Raw genomic sequence first — 17318 nt, forward strand, 5'->3', positions numbered from 1 at the left:
AACAGAAATTTTGTATGTATTCAGGAGAAACAATTTGCTTACCTGATGCAAAGCATGTTTTATTCTGGATTCTTAGTGGACGGAAGGTTGGCCATGAGGCAGCAATGTGCCCTTGTGGCCAAGAGGGCCAATGCTGTGCTGGGGTGTATTAGAAGGAGTGTGATGAGTAGGTTCTCCTTCCCCTCTATTCTGCCCTGGTGGGGAATCATCTGGAATATTGTGTCCAGATCTGGGCCCCTCAGTGCCAGGACAGGAAAATGCTTGAGAGAGTCCATCACAGAGCCACAAAAATTATCTTTCTTATAAGGAGAGGCTGAAGGAGCTGGAGCTCTTTATCTTGGAGAAGAGACTGAGTGACCTCAATAATATTTATAATAAGTAAAAGATGAGTGCGAAGAAGGTGGAGTCAGGCTCTTCTTGGTGACGCCCAGTGACAGGACCAGGGGCAGTGGATGGAAGTTGAGGCATAGGAAGTTCCATGTGAACATAAGGAAAAAAATTTTCACTGTGAGGGTGATGGAGCACTGGAACAGGCTGCCCAGGGGGGTTGTGGAGTCTCCCTCTCTGGAGATATTTGAATCCTGCCTGGATGCATTCCTGTGTGATCTGGTATAGGTGATCCTACTCTGGCAGGGGGCTTGGACTGGATCGTCTTTCAAGGTCTCTTCCAGCCCCTAACATTCTGTGATTCTGTGAAATGTCAAGCTACTCTCTAGTGGCTGTATATGTAAGCTTTTGGGAAGCAGATAGTCAATTCTGTCCCATGGCCAGTCTCCTTCCATTTAGCATACGGGTGGCTTTCCAAGAACAGCGTATTTTTGAGTGTGACTACTACCTGGTTTGTTGCAGTAGTCTCTGTAGTAGTTTTCTTGAAAGTTGTTTTTTTTTTTCAGAATTTAAACTGAAAATAGTGTGTGTAAAAAACATTAGCATCGGAATAATTTTATTGTGTGGTAGAGGAATTTCTCATCCATAAATTGAAATAACAATTATCTGCAACAGTTATCTGCAAATACCTGTTACATTTCTATGTGCTGCATAGGTAGAAATAGTTGCTGGACCTCAGTCTGTCCTTTCCTTACATATATGTATTTTCTTCTTTTGTTATGGATCTCTTGGATCCACACACCAACAGGTGTGTGGTTGCTTTCAGTTATAGTTTCACCAGGAATCAAGTACTTTATTTTTTAATCTACTTTATCTACTATTTATCTAAAATGGCAGAGCTTTCAGGGAAGAGGTCATAAAGTTCAATTCCTGCTTTCCACTGATGGTTTTATTCTCAAAGTTGGTGGTATATTAAAAAAGTACAGGTGTTTCAAAATGAAAGTATAAATGTTTCAGTATTGGTACAGAATTGCAGTTTTAATCAAAACTTGCAAGTCATTCTTGAATTATTTTTTTCACACTACATTCCTAAAATGCAGAAACATTTTTATTGATGTGGCCTGAGACTTTCTCCAAATTAAGCTTGCTTCAGCATATCAAGGAGAGTAACTTCAGTGGTTCTGTGCACACACAAAATTAATTTCTGAAGTCAGTGTACGAACATAGCCTGAAGAGTATTTTGACTTTGAGAAGTTACAGGAATGCAATCCATTCAGCAACTGTTAGTTGTAAATTTTTATTTCAGTCTGTTTTTTTTCTCCCATTTTGAATGGACTACTGAACCATCAATGTTATAAGGCTATTTTGTAAAGTTCTGAAGTCAATACGTCATACTTCAAAACTAATGAAATTCTTGTGCATTTGGAATGTAAACAACGAAGTTTTGACTTTGTAAACATTTTATGATACTGGAATTTTTCCATGTGTTCAATAGAAAAGTTGTTCCTTTTTTCTCCCCGCATTCTAGAATTGGAGACCTAAATTCATGCTGCCTGCCCCACCCTGCTCTGTGACTTAATTAAGAATAATTCAGTAATGTTCAATAAGTTCTTCTTTGGATAAACTGGTATCTTCCTAGAATATTAACAGAATTCTATCAAATTACAATGACAGCTTTTTTGTTTGTTTTTGGTTTGTTGTGTTGTTGTTGTTTGTGTGTATTTATTTCAAAAGGCTTGAAACATTTATTTTAGGCAATTCAAATGTTCCAGAACACCTTCAGCAAATTTTTACTAAAAAAGTCTTAGATAGTCGAAGTGGGAATGAAAAGTGAGAGGATTTCTAGACATATAATGCACCTTCGAAGGATAAATTCTGTCCACCTTTAGCTTGAAACTAATTCCAGCTGCTAATAAATGAATATATAGGCTAATACAGCTTAGCAGTTACAGCTGTTTCAAGATAAGTGGGATGTAGAGCCTTGTTCTCTGCAGGTACTTGAATTTTATGAGTTCCTGTTCCATATGAAAATTTCATGGATTGTTGTGGCAGATGACAGACTGCGTCCTGCCTTCAAATTACAATGGTATTAGCCAACAGAAATTGCCCTAGATAAATTCCACTCTTTATTGTCTTGCTTACCTAAGCAGATGTGTTAAAGAACTTCACTTCCCAAAAGACATCCTTTTGAACTCTGGAATTTTCTTTGTGTAAGCTGCAAACCAGAAAATGTTCTGACTCTTACAAAGTCAGCAAGAATGTAAATAAACCCAAAATAGTGGCTGCATCTAAACTGATTCTATCAAAGGCTGATTTTGACTACAAATCCTGATTTATGGGCTGGGTGGGTTTTGTTGGTTTGGGTTTTTTTGGGTTTTGGTTTTTTTTTTTTTACTTTCTATATGTCCATTTTTTGCTAGATGTATTGTATGTTTTGAGAAGAAATTTAGCCCAGAATGAAGGAGAGATTTACAATGACATTGATGATGACTGCATCTATGGTCATGAATAATGCAGAACTCTAAGCAATAACAGCTTCATTGAAAATCAGTATCTATTGTGAAGCTTCAAGTTGCTAAAAGTGAATAGAATTTAGTTGGTTACAGCTTTCTAAATCTACAATTGACCTTTTTTAGGTGTTAACAATCAGAGATCAAAGAACCTAAATAATGGGGGATTTCTCACAATAATCACCAAGCCATCTACAGATTCTATACAGATACACTTTGTTTATTTTGTTTTCCATTCCAAGCTTACAATGCTTAAACTAAACTGCCCATCTTAGATAATAAAGATTAGTTACAATCTAAAGAAGCAAGCAGGCAGTGAGTTGCACCTCTCATGAGCAGTGTTATCTGTTGAATAACTGATTTCTAGTAAATTTAGCTTCTGCAAAAATACAATGGAATACAGCATGTGCATTGGTTAGTGTGTATCGGTTTAGAGTAACCAAAATCACATTTCTCAAGCCTTAAATACTTGAATTATCATTCTGCAGGCTGTTGTGCCCTAAGACACTGTAGTAATTTAGGTGCAGATTGGACTTGATACTTGCAATTAACAGTTGCATTTAATCTGAAGTTCAGACCATACATTTATTCCAAATTTAATTTTTCTTAAATAGGAATAAAAATCGAGGTTTAATGGCATTGGCATAATCAGATTCTGAAAGTGTCTTCAATGGGTAAATGAAGAATACTTCCCAGATTTGTCATTAGGAATCTCTTCATGTCTTAAACTAAAAGTTTCTTACAACTCCATGTAATTTTAAAGAGTATTTGTTCTGTACTGTTAAAATTTGAAGGAATCAACAGTACAGTATTGAGATGCTGTGCCCAGTGTTGAGAAGGAGAAGAATGATGCTTGCAGAACTTATGTCTCACCTACATCAACAGCACAATCTTTTTTTCTACTTAAGGAAAAGACATTAGTGAGAAAGGAGATTTTGTGAACCATTGACTAAAACTATTCTCATGCTATGTAATCATCTTGAAGCTCACCAAACTAAGTTAATTGAAATCTTAGTTCCTGATGGTCAAGTTTGTAACTCTACAAATTTTAGGAAAGTGTTGTCTCCTACTGAAGATCTGTCTTATAGATTGTAAGTACAAGTCTGGATTTAAACTGTCACTACTTACTGACCATGTCTGAGTCCTAGGAGAAGAGTGAATCTAGGATGTTCATGGCAAGCATTCATACTGGATCGAGGGATGTTCACAGTAAGGTGGTCTGCTAGAGACGCTTTCAGAAGACAACCTCCTAGTCTCACCATGTAGTACTTCTATTTTTATTTGCCTTGCCACTTACAGAAGAGGGAGAGAGAGAGGAGCCTCTGAGAGGAACCTCCTGTAAGAAGACTTAAGGGAGTTGCCTGTACAAGTAGGAGAAGGGTACCTGCCTAATTATAGAGGCTATTTTGAGAAGAGTTGTAAGATGATGTTTTAAGGCACTAAGAAGCTAAGGGAAACTTTGGGTTCGGCAGTTTCATCTGGGTGCTTGGATTGAAACTTAGACGAGCAGTACTGAATGTTTAGTAAAGATGGACTTGAATGCTGAGTACGGTCTTCCCCTCAAAAGATGGGAAAAGCCTCTGGAGACTTGAGTGGAAGCTTTAAAAATCTCTTGACCACAAAACACCGTAGGTGTAGAATAAGAGCATGAAGAAAGCTCACTTTGCCATTGAGTTGACGGTTTATTCAAGAGTTGTGGCAAAGAAAAGCTAAGTATCGTCAGTAAATACTATTTTTTAAGGGAGTTACAAGGACTGCTACCAGAGCATCTAGGGAGTATGAATATGCAGAGGGATTTGACTTTGATTATTAAACTAGTTTTAATTCCACAAGACAGAATTAGTGTGAAAGAGCAAGTGTCTGCTTGAGGACTAGTGACTATTTTCAAAATCAAATTGCTTTATGTAGTCAACAGAAAAGCACCAAAATATATGAAGAGTTGTTGCAGTATCTTAGGTATTTTGAACTTTTTGTTGGATTTTTTTAATTGGAAAAATTAGATACTAAAAACAACAACAAAAAAACAAAACAAAAAAAAAACCAACAAAACCCCAAACAACAACAACAACAACAAAAAAACCAACATAACAAGACACGAACCAAACAAACTAAACCAAAACAAATCCACCAAAATAATTGCATTTGCTGGATTGTGATCTTTGTGGTTTATCTTTTACTATGATCATATTTTTTCATGGGTCTTTTTTTTGAAGATAGGCTTAAGTCGTTTGTCAGGTAGCACATAGAAGATTTTCCTTCTTTTGTCCAGGCTTTTTATTTTGTTTTGGTGGTGAGACCATAATGTCTACTGTTTCCTTTCTATATTCTTTATTCTGTTCTGTACTTGCCAATATTGCAGAGGTCAGGTTTGCAAGGTGATGAAGCTCAAACCCAAAGCTCATGTTACCTGATTGCCTGTAGTGGCACAGGGTTTTCTTTCAAGCCTCTTTCTTTAAAGGAGGCTCATTCATGTTCTCGAACAAAGTGTTATTTGCATTGCAGGTGTTGACAGAATTGCAACAGCAAGAAAATCTGGTCAAAATATCAAATCTCTATGTACATTTTTATTTGTACTGCACCTGTCATGGTGGGGGGAGGTGGAGGAAGAGGTGGGGTGTGAAATACAAAATAATAACTGGTAATTAGTTGGTTTTGTACAGGTGTTTATCTTGATTGACAGCTTCTCTTCCTACAACATTTTTGATATCTTGCAAATTTAGCGAAACCTGGAAATTTTGATAAGATGTGCACCTTTGTCTTTCCAGGCACATGAACATATGAACTACTTTATTTACATGTAATTCTGCATGCTAACTGCTGATTGCATGCTGATTTACAGTAAATAAAGGTAAATAGAGGTCACTGAGTTGTGTTTGATACATCACAGTGGCACTGTTCTTGCATGGTTTTTATCTTGCATGACAATGGAATATGTTTGTATTAGTCTATGTATAACATGTCTTGTGGTTTATGCATGCTGCACTAATCTCTGTGTTAAATCTGTCCCCTCTTTATTCAGAGCATGCTGTCTAGGTCCTTTAATTCCAATTATGCTGCAGTTAGCACCTTTCACTATGGCAGCTCTAGGGATCTGCATGGCAGCCAGGGTAGTGTTGCCTTGAGTGTTGCAGACGGAAGAGGTTCTGGTGTGCACGTTGTTCGAGTGAGTACCTGCAGGACACTATTTCAATATACAGAGGGGGAAAAATAAACTATGTGAGGTGTCCTTAAATTGATAGTTATCCTTTTACATAAGGACAGTGCTTTCAATAAAAAGAATGTAATTTATATTCTGGAATATTTTAATAGGCATTAAATCAAATTCTTTGGCTTCACTTTATATGTCTTAAATGTATTGTAAAGCTTTTTTCAATTTAATGACACAAAGTAGAGTTTTTGAGTTGGCTTTTATAGATGGTTGAACATATGCAAACCTGTCTGGCTTTATTGTATATATGCGAACATCCTAATTTAATCTTGTTACACTTTTTCCTCTCCCAAGCAAATTCAGATGATGTAAACTGTACTGTAAGATACTGTAGGCATTCAGAAAATGTGAGGAAATTTACTTTCTAACTCTGACCATCCTGAGTCATGTTATTTATGTTAGCCATAGTGAGCAGGATAAAGACAACAGAAGATTTCTTTTAACCATAGAATCCTTGAGGAGGCAATCCTTGGCATTTGTTGATTTTTCTTACCAGTTTATTGGTAATCAAAGACACATCTGTAGGTGCCTTTTTTTTTTTTAAATATCTGTCAGTATTTTACAGATGTGTTTGCTGGTAAGATTTTGTAATAACAATGTGCTAGTTAATCAAAGAGCAGTAAAGCTCTTAAAATGTTCTATTTGAAGCTTCTTAGGAGAATTTTTCTGTTTCAGTTATATCAAGTCAGTCATATTTACTGCCACATTCTTTTTAAAGCATCCCCAGGCTTCTACTCCAGGAGATCAATGCCAGGATGAAGTGTTCATTTCAGGACAACAGAATTACTCATCTGCAACACTTAGTCTCAAAGATGTTCCTCCAGACAGCATGAAGAAAGTAGCTGTGCAGGTAATTACATGAGACCATGGATAGGATGTAATTATGATTATTTGTAAGGATATGTCTTTGTTTTGAAAGCAGAAACTTACCTTGGGATAGCAGTTGGAACTGGGGCTGATTGGTGGTGTAAAAGAAGTAGCATCCTATTTTTGGAAGACAAAATAGTTAACTATATGAAGGAGGGTGGTACTCATTTTTCTTCAGCAGTGACTTTGAAGGAAGAAATTTGTAGCAAAAGATGTAATTGCAAGTGGAAATTAGAATATGGCACATGATTTCAAGAAAGCCATCTAAAGCTTAATTAAAGCTTATAGAGAACAAACTTGAAATCTGTTGGGATAAAATTGTGATGATAATCTAGGAGACATTCTGTATTCATCTCTAAGGACCATCTATACAGGCAGGTCTTACTACCATGAAACTAAGTGGATGTTTGTAAATTATTACAATGCAGAAATCTATTCTCTTCACTAATTTCATTTGCTTTTTAACAGACACTGTATATTGGGAATTTGCATAACGCTTGATACATGTTACCTATGTAAACTCCTCCTCCTGGCTGTGCAACAGAAAAATAGTTCCCCTGTTATGCTCTAGGCTTTAAGAAAAGGTAGTAGAAAATAATGTCAACTGAATACATCTGATCTGTTAGTAAACTAAAAAATTACCTGTACACATATTGCTATTTCTCAGAATCGCTTTGACAAACTCATCTGAACAGAACAGGTTCTGATACATGTCCATTCACTTGCATGCTTAAATGTTGAACTTTACACACTTCAGTTATTTGTAATATTGAAAGAGTATTTTACTATCTGTTGTATTGTTTCACTGGTGGGATGTTAGTGGCAGACATAAAAAAAAAAAATCTGTAACTGAGGCCTGTAGCACTCTTGGAATGTGGGAATCACAGAGAAGTGAGTGACTGCTAAGGCTGGATAAGAGCACAAGTCATATGGGTGAGGAAGTAAAAGTCACCCTGTCCATCTTAATGCAGAACTGAACATTAACTGAGTCTTCAGTAAGAAACGTTGTCATCTCCAACATTGTTCCAGGGGACATGCTGTTAATGCACTGTCTGTCTTGACAGTTATGTACTTGCTGCTGTTTGTCATCATTATACCTATCAAATCAGTGACACGTGTTAACAAAAGAGTAATATCTATTGGAAATACTATGACAAAGGTGTATGTGAATTAGATTGGAAAGTTTTCATTTAAAGTGGTCACCTAAAGATGCTTGGACAGTTCCTGCCAGCTAACTATGTGAGATTTTAATTTCGTGTGTGATCTACTGGGAATTATTACAAAATCTGAGTCTTATGAAATAGATATGCAAACTCTAATTATATCAATCAAGTGTCAATAATGTCAGTTGCACTGCTAGAAAATAATGATCAAGATAACTTAGTGAAATGAGTGCTAAAAGCAACAACTGTCTACTCTGTTCTGTCACTAGCACTCAAAAGTTCTTGTTTTTCAAATTTGCTCTTGGTAGGTCACAGCTGGTGACTATGAAGAAAGTTGAGGAAAAATGTACATGATCCAGAAGAGTAGTTTTAGTAATGTTATTAAAATTAGAAGTGGATAGGTATTGAGAAATACTGAAATAATAAAAGAGGATTGGAGGATTGATACTTAGAAACTGTATGACATGGAGTATTCACGTTTTATTCAGATACCTTTGACAAATGGACAAATGTGCCAGCCTCAGAGACCTCAGGCAAACTATAGCCAAGTCCATCATCTCCCTCCTCAATCGTCAGTAGCAAGACATCCGTCTAGAGAGCAATTAATTGATTATCTGATGTTGAAAGTTGCTCACCAACCTTCCTATACTCAGTCCCAGTGTTCTCCCAGACAAAGCCATGAGCTGGCAAAGCAAGAGGTAAGAATAAAGTCTAACTTCATTATATAACATCTGTCTGTCAGTGGCACTGAACTGTTACATTGTTTTCATTTATTATCATATTCCTCTTTAGATGGTGACTGAAATCATACAGGAATTTGCACATATTTTCTGAGTTAGACATTTATTCCTCAACCACATTTATGGATCACAAACTCATTGTTTATCTAGTAACTGAAAAAGAACACAAAGTAGCAAAACAACTTTGCATTTATTCATTGCTATCCAGAATGGTTTAAAACCCTAAAATTGTAGAAATGTGCATCCATAAACAAGAGCCAGGATAAAAAAAAGTATGAGCATCTGATCCATGCCTGATAACTATCAGGTTTGTTCATTATAGACAGATGTGGGTAAGAAATTGTTACACAATGGCTCTTTCATTGTGGCAACCTTTTTTCTGCTCTCGGACACAGAAATTTTCCTCTCTATTGTTTCAGAATTTTGAAGAAATGCCAAGAATTGCATTTTCATTCTGCGCTAGAGTGAAAATGTCTTCTGCTTATATAAAATAAATTTTCTAGTCAACTATTCTAAGAGAATAGTTCCTAAAAGAAAGGGGAGATAGTGTTGGCTGCTTAGAGAGAAGATGGGAACAAGGTTTGGTTCTTAAGATTCAGCTAGAGTTAGCAAAGAAATAGGAACAGGTTCTTTCATAGGGTCATATATTACATTTGCTGAGGGCATTAAATGCGTCTACATATATCAAAATATTTCTGAGTTTAAATTCCATATGAACTATGATTATAATAATGTGATACTGGAGTAAAACATGGGTACATTGGTACATGATGCTGTTCTGTTGCAAGCTTGTTATGAATTAATATGAAGAGATACTCTCTTGAAATGTGATAAATACGTTTTTTTTTTCTTTATTGTGTGTTGTTTTGAGTTCTTTTGTTTGTTTTTTTGTTGTTGTTTGTTTTGAATTATTTTAAAAGATTTTGTTCACCTGCATTGTTTAATAATAATTTAATTGCATTAGCTTTGAATGCAGATTTTCAGCCAATTCATCTAATTTTGGTTCTAACTATTTAGATTCGAGTGAGAATTGACAAGGATCCAGAACTTGGATTTAGTATATCAGGAGGTGTTGGTGGTAGAGGGAATCCATTCAGACCTGAAGATGATGTGAGTATTTTATACTAATACATCTTAAAATAATTCTGCTTAATAATGTTTGTAATGTTTAGCAAAGGTGGGGGAAGTATACATATTCCCCAAACCACTGAACTCCAAGGCTAAAGGGGAGAAAACTGGGAACATACGATACTGAAAATCAACGTGATAGGTGACCACAGTGCCCACATGACATCACAGTTCCAGATGTAAGTCAGCACATTTAAGATAGTGAATTACGGAGTTTACAGTTAGGAAACCTTCTGAAAGAGAACATGATTACACCTACAGCTTTCTTTCTGGAGGCTGATAATTAATCTTGACATATGTATCTGCCAAATTAAACAAAGGAAGATCAGAGTTTGCCCTTCAACTCCTTTAAAGGCAGTTGTCCTGAACTTAACATCAGGAAGGGAAAGCATTCACAAAAGCTGCCCTACTTTGAACTTCCAGTGCAAAAATCCACTGGACAGAATGTGTATTAACCCCCACTTCTGCTCTTTCTTCCCCTGTAGGGAGAAAATAGGTAGGGGAAGGTAAAATGAGTAAATAAAAACACTTGCACAGAAGTTAATAAAAGTAATATTAAGAAAAGTACAAGGTATTAAGGGAAAGGAATATATATACAAAACCTCATTTTCCGGATGGAAGTGGATTAGGCTCCACTGCATAGCAAAGCAGCTCCCCACCTGCCAGTAAAGTGAAAGCAAGAGCCAGAGAGAGGACCCTGGTAGTCCTCCTCTTAAATAGAGGATATGAAGGAAAGGGAAGGGAATAACACAATACATAATCCGGTGCCACTCTCCTGGGTTGGGTTTTCCACCCTAGGGTTCAGCAGTTAACTCCTAACCTACAATATAAGCCAACAGACCTGTAGAATAATACTCAATTCTCTTCTACTTGTGATGGAAAACTGAAAAACTACTTTCAATTACATGTTTCATGCTACTGTACTATTCATGAAATAAATTGTCAAAACATTTTCCATCTCTTTTTTTCCCAAGGGTATATTTGTAACCAGAGTGCAACCAGAAGGACCAGCATCTAAGCTGTTGCAGCCCGGGGATAAAATAATTCAGGTACTGTGGTCACCTAATTAACTAGCCTGTGCAATATACCAGTTCACTTACGGTTTGCACATTTTCTAACACCAGAATACCTAATTTTTATGTAGGTTACTAGTATCTTTTCCAGAAGTGTTCTTATATTCTAGCATGAAGCTTTAAATTTTCTTCCATCCAAGACTAGGATAGGTGATACAGACTGAGACTTTAATCAATTAGTTGGATCATTTTTTCAAATTCTGATTTTTTTTTTCACACTTGTGGAGACATAAAAACAGGCTTAATGTGCCATTCAAGGTGGAAAGGGAGCATTTCACTAGGCCTTTTGTCATTCAGTTATATAAGTTGTAGTCATTCACACGCACTGTTCTGAATAATGTGTTACTTGAACACTAGGTCCTCACAATCTCTCTTGACAGCTGCTTCTTGCTTTTGCATCCCCCTCTATCCTGTGATTCCCACCAGTCTTTGCAGCCTTTCCCCCAGCTGACAGGCTGGACATCTGCAAGGGCTGGCAGAAGATGCCTGATATCTGGCTGGTCACAGCATGTACCCATGTGCTGCAGGCAAGCTAAGTAGGTTCCTTCAAGAGCTGTGACTTCTCTGCTGCAGCTGTGCATTTCTTTTCCATATGAAGTCAGTACTGTTCAGACGTCTTCTGTAACAGATCTGTCTAATGAGCTCATAAGCTATTTGGGGCAGAGCCAAGGAAATGAACAAGCCTTACCTTCTTAGTTAGTTGGGCTAACAGGACATTTGAGCAACTGTGGAGCTTGTTAAAAGTGGTTAATTGTTCACCACATTACTGGTTTGTGAATCTTGATAGTGTCAATCCTGCTGTGTTTCACTTTTATGAAAATAAACCAAACCAAAGCAAAACCCAGACAAAACCCACAAAAAACCAACGAAACCCCACCAAAAAACCTCACCAACCCTGCTGCTCCCAGTATCTCAATTAAACCCCAGCATTCTGTGAAGAGCTGAACTGAAAACTCAGCCTAGTCCTTTGAATGAAAGATAAAGCCAAAAAGCACACAAGAAAACTAAACTGAGATCAAATTGTTCTAACTAAAATATGGCTTGGTTTTGAGCATGGTAAATAATTCTGTGCTTGTTTGTCCTCATTGGGGCAAGAAAGGTCCAAACTTTCTTACTGATGTAAATGCATTTAAGCAATGGGAGTAACCTTCCAATGCACCACACAGGAACAAGAAGCATGGTTAAACCTTTGAAAATACTGATAGTGTATTTATTTATAGAGTGGAAAATGTGTGAAAGGTAACTTTTTGTTTTCATAGTTTATACCCGTCTTTATGGAATTTCATTCATCTGCATTAAATTTTTAATGAAGTTAGCTTTCATCATGTTGGCACTGCTTGGGTTTTGCTTTTTCTTTATTACACATTATGCATGTCTAATAAAAATATTCTACATGACCCAGTGACTAGACAATTGCATGTAAGTGTTAAGCTGCTTCTGCGTATTAGGTTAAGGCTAGGACATTCTGTGGAGATGATGATTTGGAAGGGTTATTTCCACTTCTGCTCCCTGAACAGTCTGTACATAAATCTTCCTCTCAAGCCCTAGACAGATTTAAAAACTGCTGCCTGTACAACAAAGCTGTGCAGCTGGTAGCAACAGCAAACGTTTGGTGATAGCATAAGGAAGTGCAATCTGCAGTATGTCATAGCCAAGGTGCAGAGCGCACAAGCAGTTCTCTCTGTCACCACATAAGGGGCAGTAGCTCAGGGAGAAAGGTGGGATAAATGGCTAGAAGCAGTAACAGTCTGAAAACTGGATGAATCTATCATTCTGCAAGATTTTGCCACCCAGACAGAACATGAATTTGCAGCAGTATGTAATGAGAAATGGAACCATAGCCATGTTTTCCCTGTCTCTTTTAGACCACTTAGGCCTGCCTGTGTTTGCCAAGCCACACCTGTCCCAAGAATGGCAATACTGTTTAAAGTCATAAGAAAATTAAAGCTGGGGGTGACTTCAGTCCTCACACCCTAAAATGACTCCCAATCACATTAATTTTTTTGAAGGCTTCTAACAGTTTTAATTTATCAGAAATGCCATTTCTAATATTCTGATATCTAAGGTGGGATGTAACATTTGTACTGGATTTGGTTGGGGGGGGGGTTGTGTGGCTGTATTAAGGTTGACGAATTAGGTGTCTGATACGAATAGTTTAAAGTTCAGTTTCCTCTTTTGATTATTCATAATAAGTTGGGGCACATAATTCTTCCAAGGATAACACAGAGGTATGTGTTAGCTGGCATCAGCAGCGTGATCTGCAAATCTGCAGTGGTTTATTCTCTGCATTTATGTGGAATTTGGTTATTTAAAACCTTAAAACTTAAACAACATGAAATATAAGGCATGTGTCACCAACATGGCATGTGAGGCTGTCGTTTTCAATTTTAAATATTTCTTTTTAGGCTAACGGATACAGCTTCATCAATATTGACCATGGACAAGCAGTGTCTTTGCTAAAGACTTTTCAGAATGCAGTGGAACTCATCATTGTACGAGAAGTTTCTTCATAAATACTGTGTATTAGGGGAAAAAGCCAGCAGGATTCATTGAAGGACTTATGGGAAACGGAATATTTTGCTATTTTTATACGTGAAAGGAACTTGAAAAGAATTATGATCAAAATTTGTATAGGAAATACTGAACTTGTGGTTAAAGGGGAAAAAAACCACTGTGTAGAACATATAGGAAATCACTTCAGAAATGCATATGGTGAATAAACTTGTTTTTAAGCATTAGAGCAATCCAAGGATCACTCCTCCAGGAACAAACCTGTGTTGTTTTTTTGTACAGATGGTAGGTTTATTTTTGGATAATTCATACACATTACTAAACTTCGTGCAAGGCTTTGTGAAGCCTTGGTTGTAGCCCATGGGCAGATGGCAGGGCTGTCTGTCCTTTAGCTGTTTATTGCCTTTATTTTTATTCACCAGATTTTAATGTGTTATGCTGAAACCACTTCTGTAGATATGGATGGGAAATAGGAAATTTTGGCTCTGCTATGTGGACATTGTATAGATGAATGGGTAGATGGAAGGTGGTGCTGGCTGGACAGAATAAAGCTTAGATGAAACAACTATCTGGAATTGGGAAAGAAGAAAAAGTGTTTAGTTCTGCAGTGCATATCTACCAATAGAAAATGCAATAAAAGCTTACGGTGTTTTTTAGAAAGACTATAACAACAAATGTGTAATATTCTACAGGATTTTTTCTTAATGGAGTCATTGAATATTCATTTGCCACATGTGATTCATCTTAAGTTGGGCTTTCTTGAATACATAATTTTTTCAGCTGTACTGTGGAAACGTGCCCAGAGCTTTTCTCTGCTGTGGAAATCCCCAGTTTTGTGCAAATGGTGATACTTTCATCTTTATAAGAAGTACTCCATTTCAACCTTACAGATTTTAAAAATTGAAATGGCCAGTTTTTAAGGTTGTTGCCTGTACTATCTATTTAAACACACACAAAGTAAATGATACAGGAAGAGTTAGGAAAGACATCTCAGTTTTTTTTGGCCTTCACATTGCCTTGTCAATTAAAGGAAACCATACGCATGGAGCTAGGTAACCAAAGCAAGTTTGTAAAACTTTTAACAGTGGTGGAGAATTGCTGTGGTGAGGTGAAAAAGAAAAGGGAGGTTGTACTTACTACCCACCAGTTCTTAAAGGGCTGTTCCTACAGGTAACATTAAATGTGAACTAGACACTTCAGAGTCATTAAAGGGTTTCTAACTATATTAATGTAATGGTGATTTACCACAGGCTGCCTTTGTTCCTTATTACTGTGTAAAATACTCAATTCTGCTTCTATTCATTTTGTTTACCAGAAACATTATTTTTCTCTTTCTCCTTTGTAATTGAATAGAGACTGCATAATCTGCAGTGATAATTAATACATGGTTGTTACGGACCAGGGAAAAGTGCCATAGAAGACCAATAACTGTTTTTAATTAGGGCTAATGATTAGCCTGTCATTGGAGCAATATTCAACTATTGCAGTTCATTTTTAATTACATAGAAGTTGGTAGTTTGAGACAGGTATAAGTTGCCTTTTTCAAACCCATGTGTACAAGAGTAAATGCTATTAATACAGCTAGTGACAACATGATCCTCCTTCAATTTTTGGTTTAGTTCAACTGGAAGAGAGAGGAATTTACACCAAGCTAGTGGTAATAAACAGGCAGTACATTCTAAATAAGTGAACTTCAATATTATTGCACTTCCTTCAAAGATGTTAACTATGGCTTACTGTACTGTGTATACTTCTAATAGTTTTAATGGAAACCCTTTAACAACTCTTGTATATTTTAATTTTTCTAGTTAATTTTCAGTAATATTTACATAGAAAATGATTTTTTTTATATATTAGCAGAAAAGTGGTGTATTTTGATAAATTTCACTTATTTCCTGTGTGCTGTTAATCTTCAAAGAATGAGAAACATAACTACATAATGGCAGGCTTCAGCATTCCCCTTCAAAGATGTGTTTTGCTGTTACTTCATTTCCTTTTTATTTTTTTTTATTTTTTAATTGAAAATGCAAAATATTTGCATCATATGTTTGTTACTTTTAATCATGTCATTTTTACCACACATTGCCTTTTAAAGGGAATGTGTACAGACAAGCCCTAAATTATGTTAGTCTTCTACATAACCTCTGTCTTTGAGAAGGGAAAAACTCCCAAAAACAAAACTGATTCTTTACTGATCTTGGACTGACTTTGTATACATTTTGCAGTACATTTAAAAGTATCCTTGAGGAATTACACTGTACTATATTTTGCTTTAATGGTAACAGATGTTTTTAATGTTGTTGTGTCATTTAATTTTCAGATTTATGTTTCACAGGAAAATTCTACCAAAAAAACTGTTTGGCTGTGGTAGAACTACAGAAGTGGAGGTTTGTAGCAAAAAGTTTAGTATTTCTTGTGGAAATAGTTGGCCAAAGCTTGTCTTTAGTAACGTAGCAAATTAATTATCTAATAAAACGTGTTATGCTTATTTTACTCAGTAAATGTTGGAGTTTTCAGGGGATCAAAATGTGTTTATTCCTTCAGTATCTCTGTAAAGGTAAACACATGGAAAACTACATGATTTTGGAGCAAGTGGAAGACAGATGTCAGAGGAGAGATAATACTGGCACTTTTCATTTTGAATGCATCTTAAACTACATGTTGAATGGAATAAAATCCAGCAGCAGCCTATGTTAGTCATCATGGCGGTAGTTGATGCAAACTCTGTTAATTCTGTTTTTAATAATTCATTAAAGAATCAGTTCACCTGATGTAATGAAAAAATGAAGTCTCCCACGTATTTATTATGTAAATATTTTTTAGCTTTTTTCGGGACTGGAGTTGAAAAAAAATGTGTATATACTTGAAGACATTCTATGAACACAAACATAGCAATAAGCAACACACAGAATCAAACCTTTTATGATTATTTTGGTTTTGTTTAGGAATACTCCCTTGTGAACAGCTACAAAATGTTTTTATTGATCAGCATTTATTCAACATTCCAAATTTTTTTGTATATAATTAGACTGTTTCTGAGGTAACACACAGAGAATAGATAATAAACTAATGCTCTTTAAAGCTGTGTGTAATTGATTTATTTAAGTTCCAGAAGATTCTCCATAGCACTATTTTGTTCTTCTCTAGCCTCCGTAGACCTTAGCTACTGTTTCTTTTTCTGTGTATCTCAGTGCCCAGGTGGTCTAGGAGACTTCATTGCTAGACTGGATTATTCATCATAAAGAAATACTTTTGTGAATAGCCCAGTCTTGCAGTGGAATCATCTAGGACAGCAAGTAGCTTCTCTCCTAAAGATAGGGGTGGTCTTTATCTGATGCAAACTGAGTAGTTTCAATAGCAGAGAGGGGTGACTAATGCAAGGATCTGAGGTTAAAACTAAGAGTCATCAGATGTACAAGGGCTATGTGATGAAGAGAAGAGCTAGGCACGGAATTTTACAGGAGAGGTAAATGCAGGCATACATCCAGTTTTCTTGGAAACCACGTGACAAGGTTGTAAGACAAACTGTTCAGTCTTTTTCCACCGTATTTTTGGATTTACTCTGCCATACCATTTACTTCTTGACTTCCTACTTCGTTTACACATAAAACTCATTCTAACAGGTTACAGCCCTCATGACCCTTGAGTATTGGGCCTCTCCTTATTTAAGGTTTTCTGTATCTGCTCCTTACATGGACTTCAGAATATTTTTCCCCTTCATTTTTTTCCTTATGAGTTCTCTTTTCAAAGACCTTTTTGTTGTCTTTTCTGCCTTTTATGCATCAGATTTC

General features: G+C 36.3%; 1 protein-coding gene across 1 annotated transcript in view; it reads left to right on the forward strand.

Moving 5' to 3' along the window:
* ERBIN (erbb2 interacting protein) overlaps positions 1 to 14434 on the forward strand; it is a 127346-nt gene extending 112912 nt beyond the window's left edge. The window contains exons 22-27 of the mRNA XM_054397783.1: positions 5857 to 6000; positions 6764 to 6895; positions 8564 to 8773; positions 9833 to 9925; positions 10918 to 10992; positions 13422 to 14434. Of these exons, the coding sequence (XP_054253758.1) occupies positions 5857 to 6000; positions 6764 to 6895; positions 8564 to 8773; positions 9833 to 9925; positions 10918 to 10992; positions 13422 to 13529 (762 nt within the window). The 3' untranslated portion in view covers positions 13530 to 14434. The remainder of the gene's footprint in view (positions 1 to 5856; positions 6001 to 6763; positions 6896 to 8563; positions 8774 to 9832; positions 9926 to 10917; positions 10993 to 13421) is intronic.
* The last annotated feature ends 2884 nt before the right edge of the window (positions 14435 to 17318 follow it).

This window comes from Indicator indicator, chromosome Z, assembly GCF_027791375.1.
Source record: "Indicator indicator isolate 239-I01 chromosome Z, UM_Iind_1.1, whole genome shotgun sequence".
Classification (NCBI taxonomy): domain Eukaryota; kingdom Metazoa; phylum Chordata; class Aves; order Piciformes; family Indicatoridae; genus Indicator; species Indicator indicator.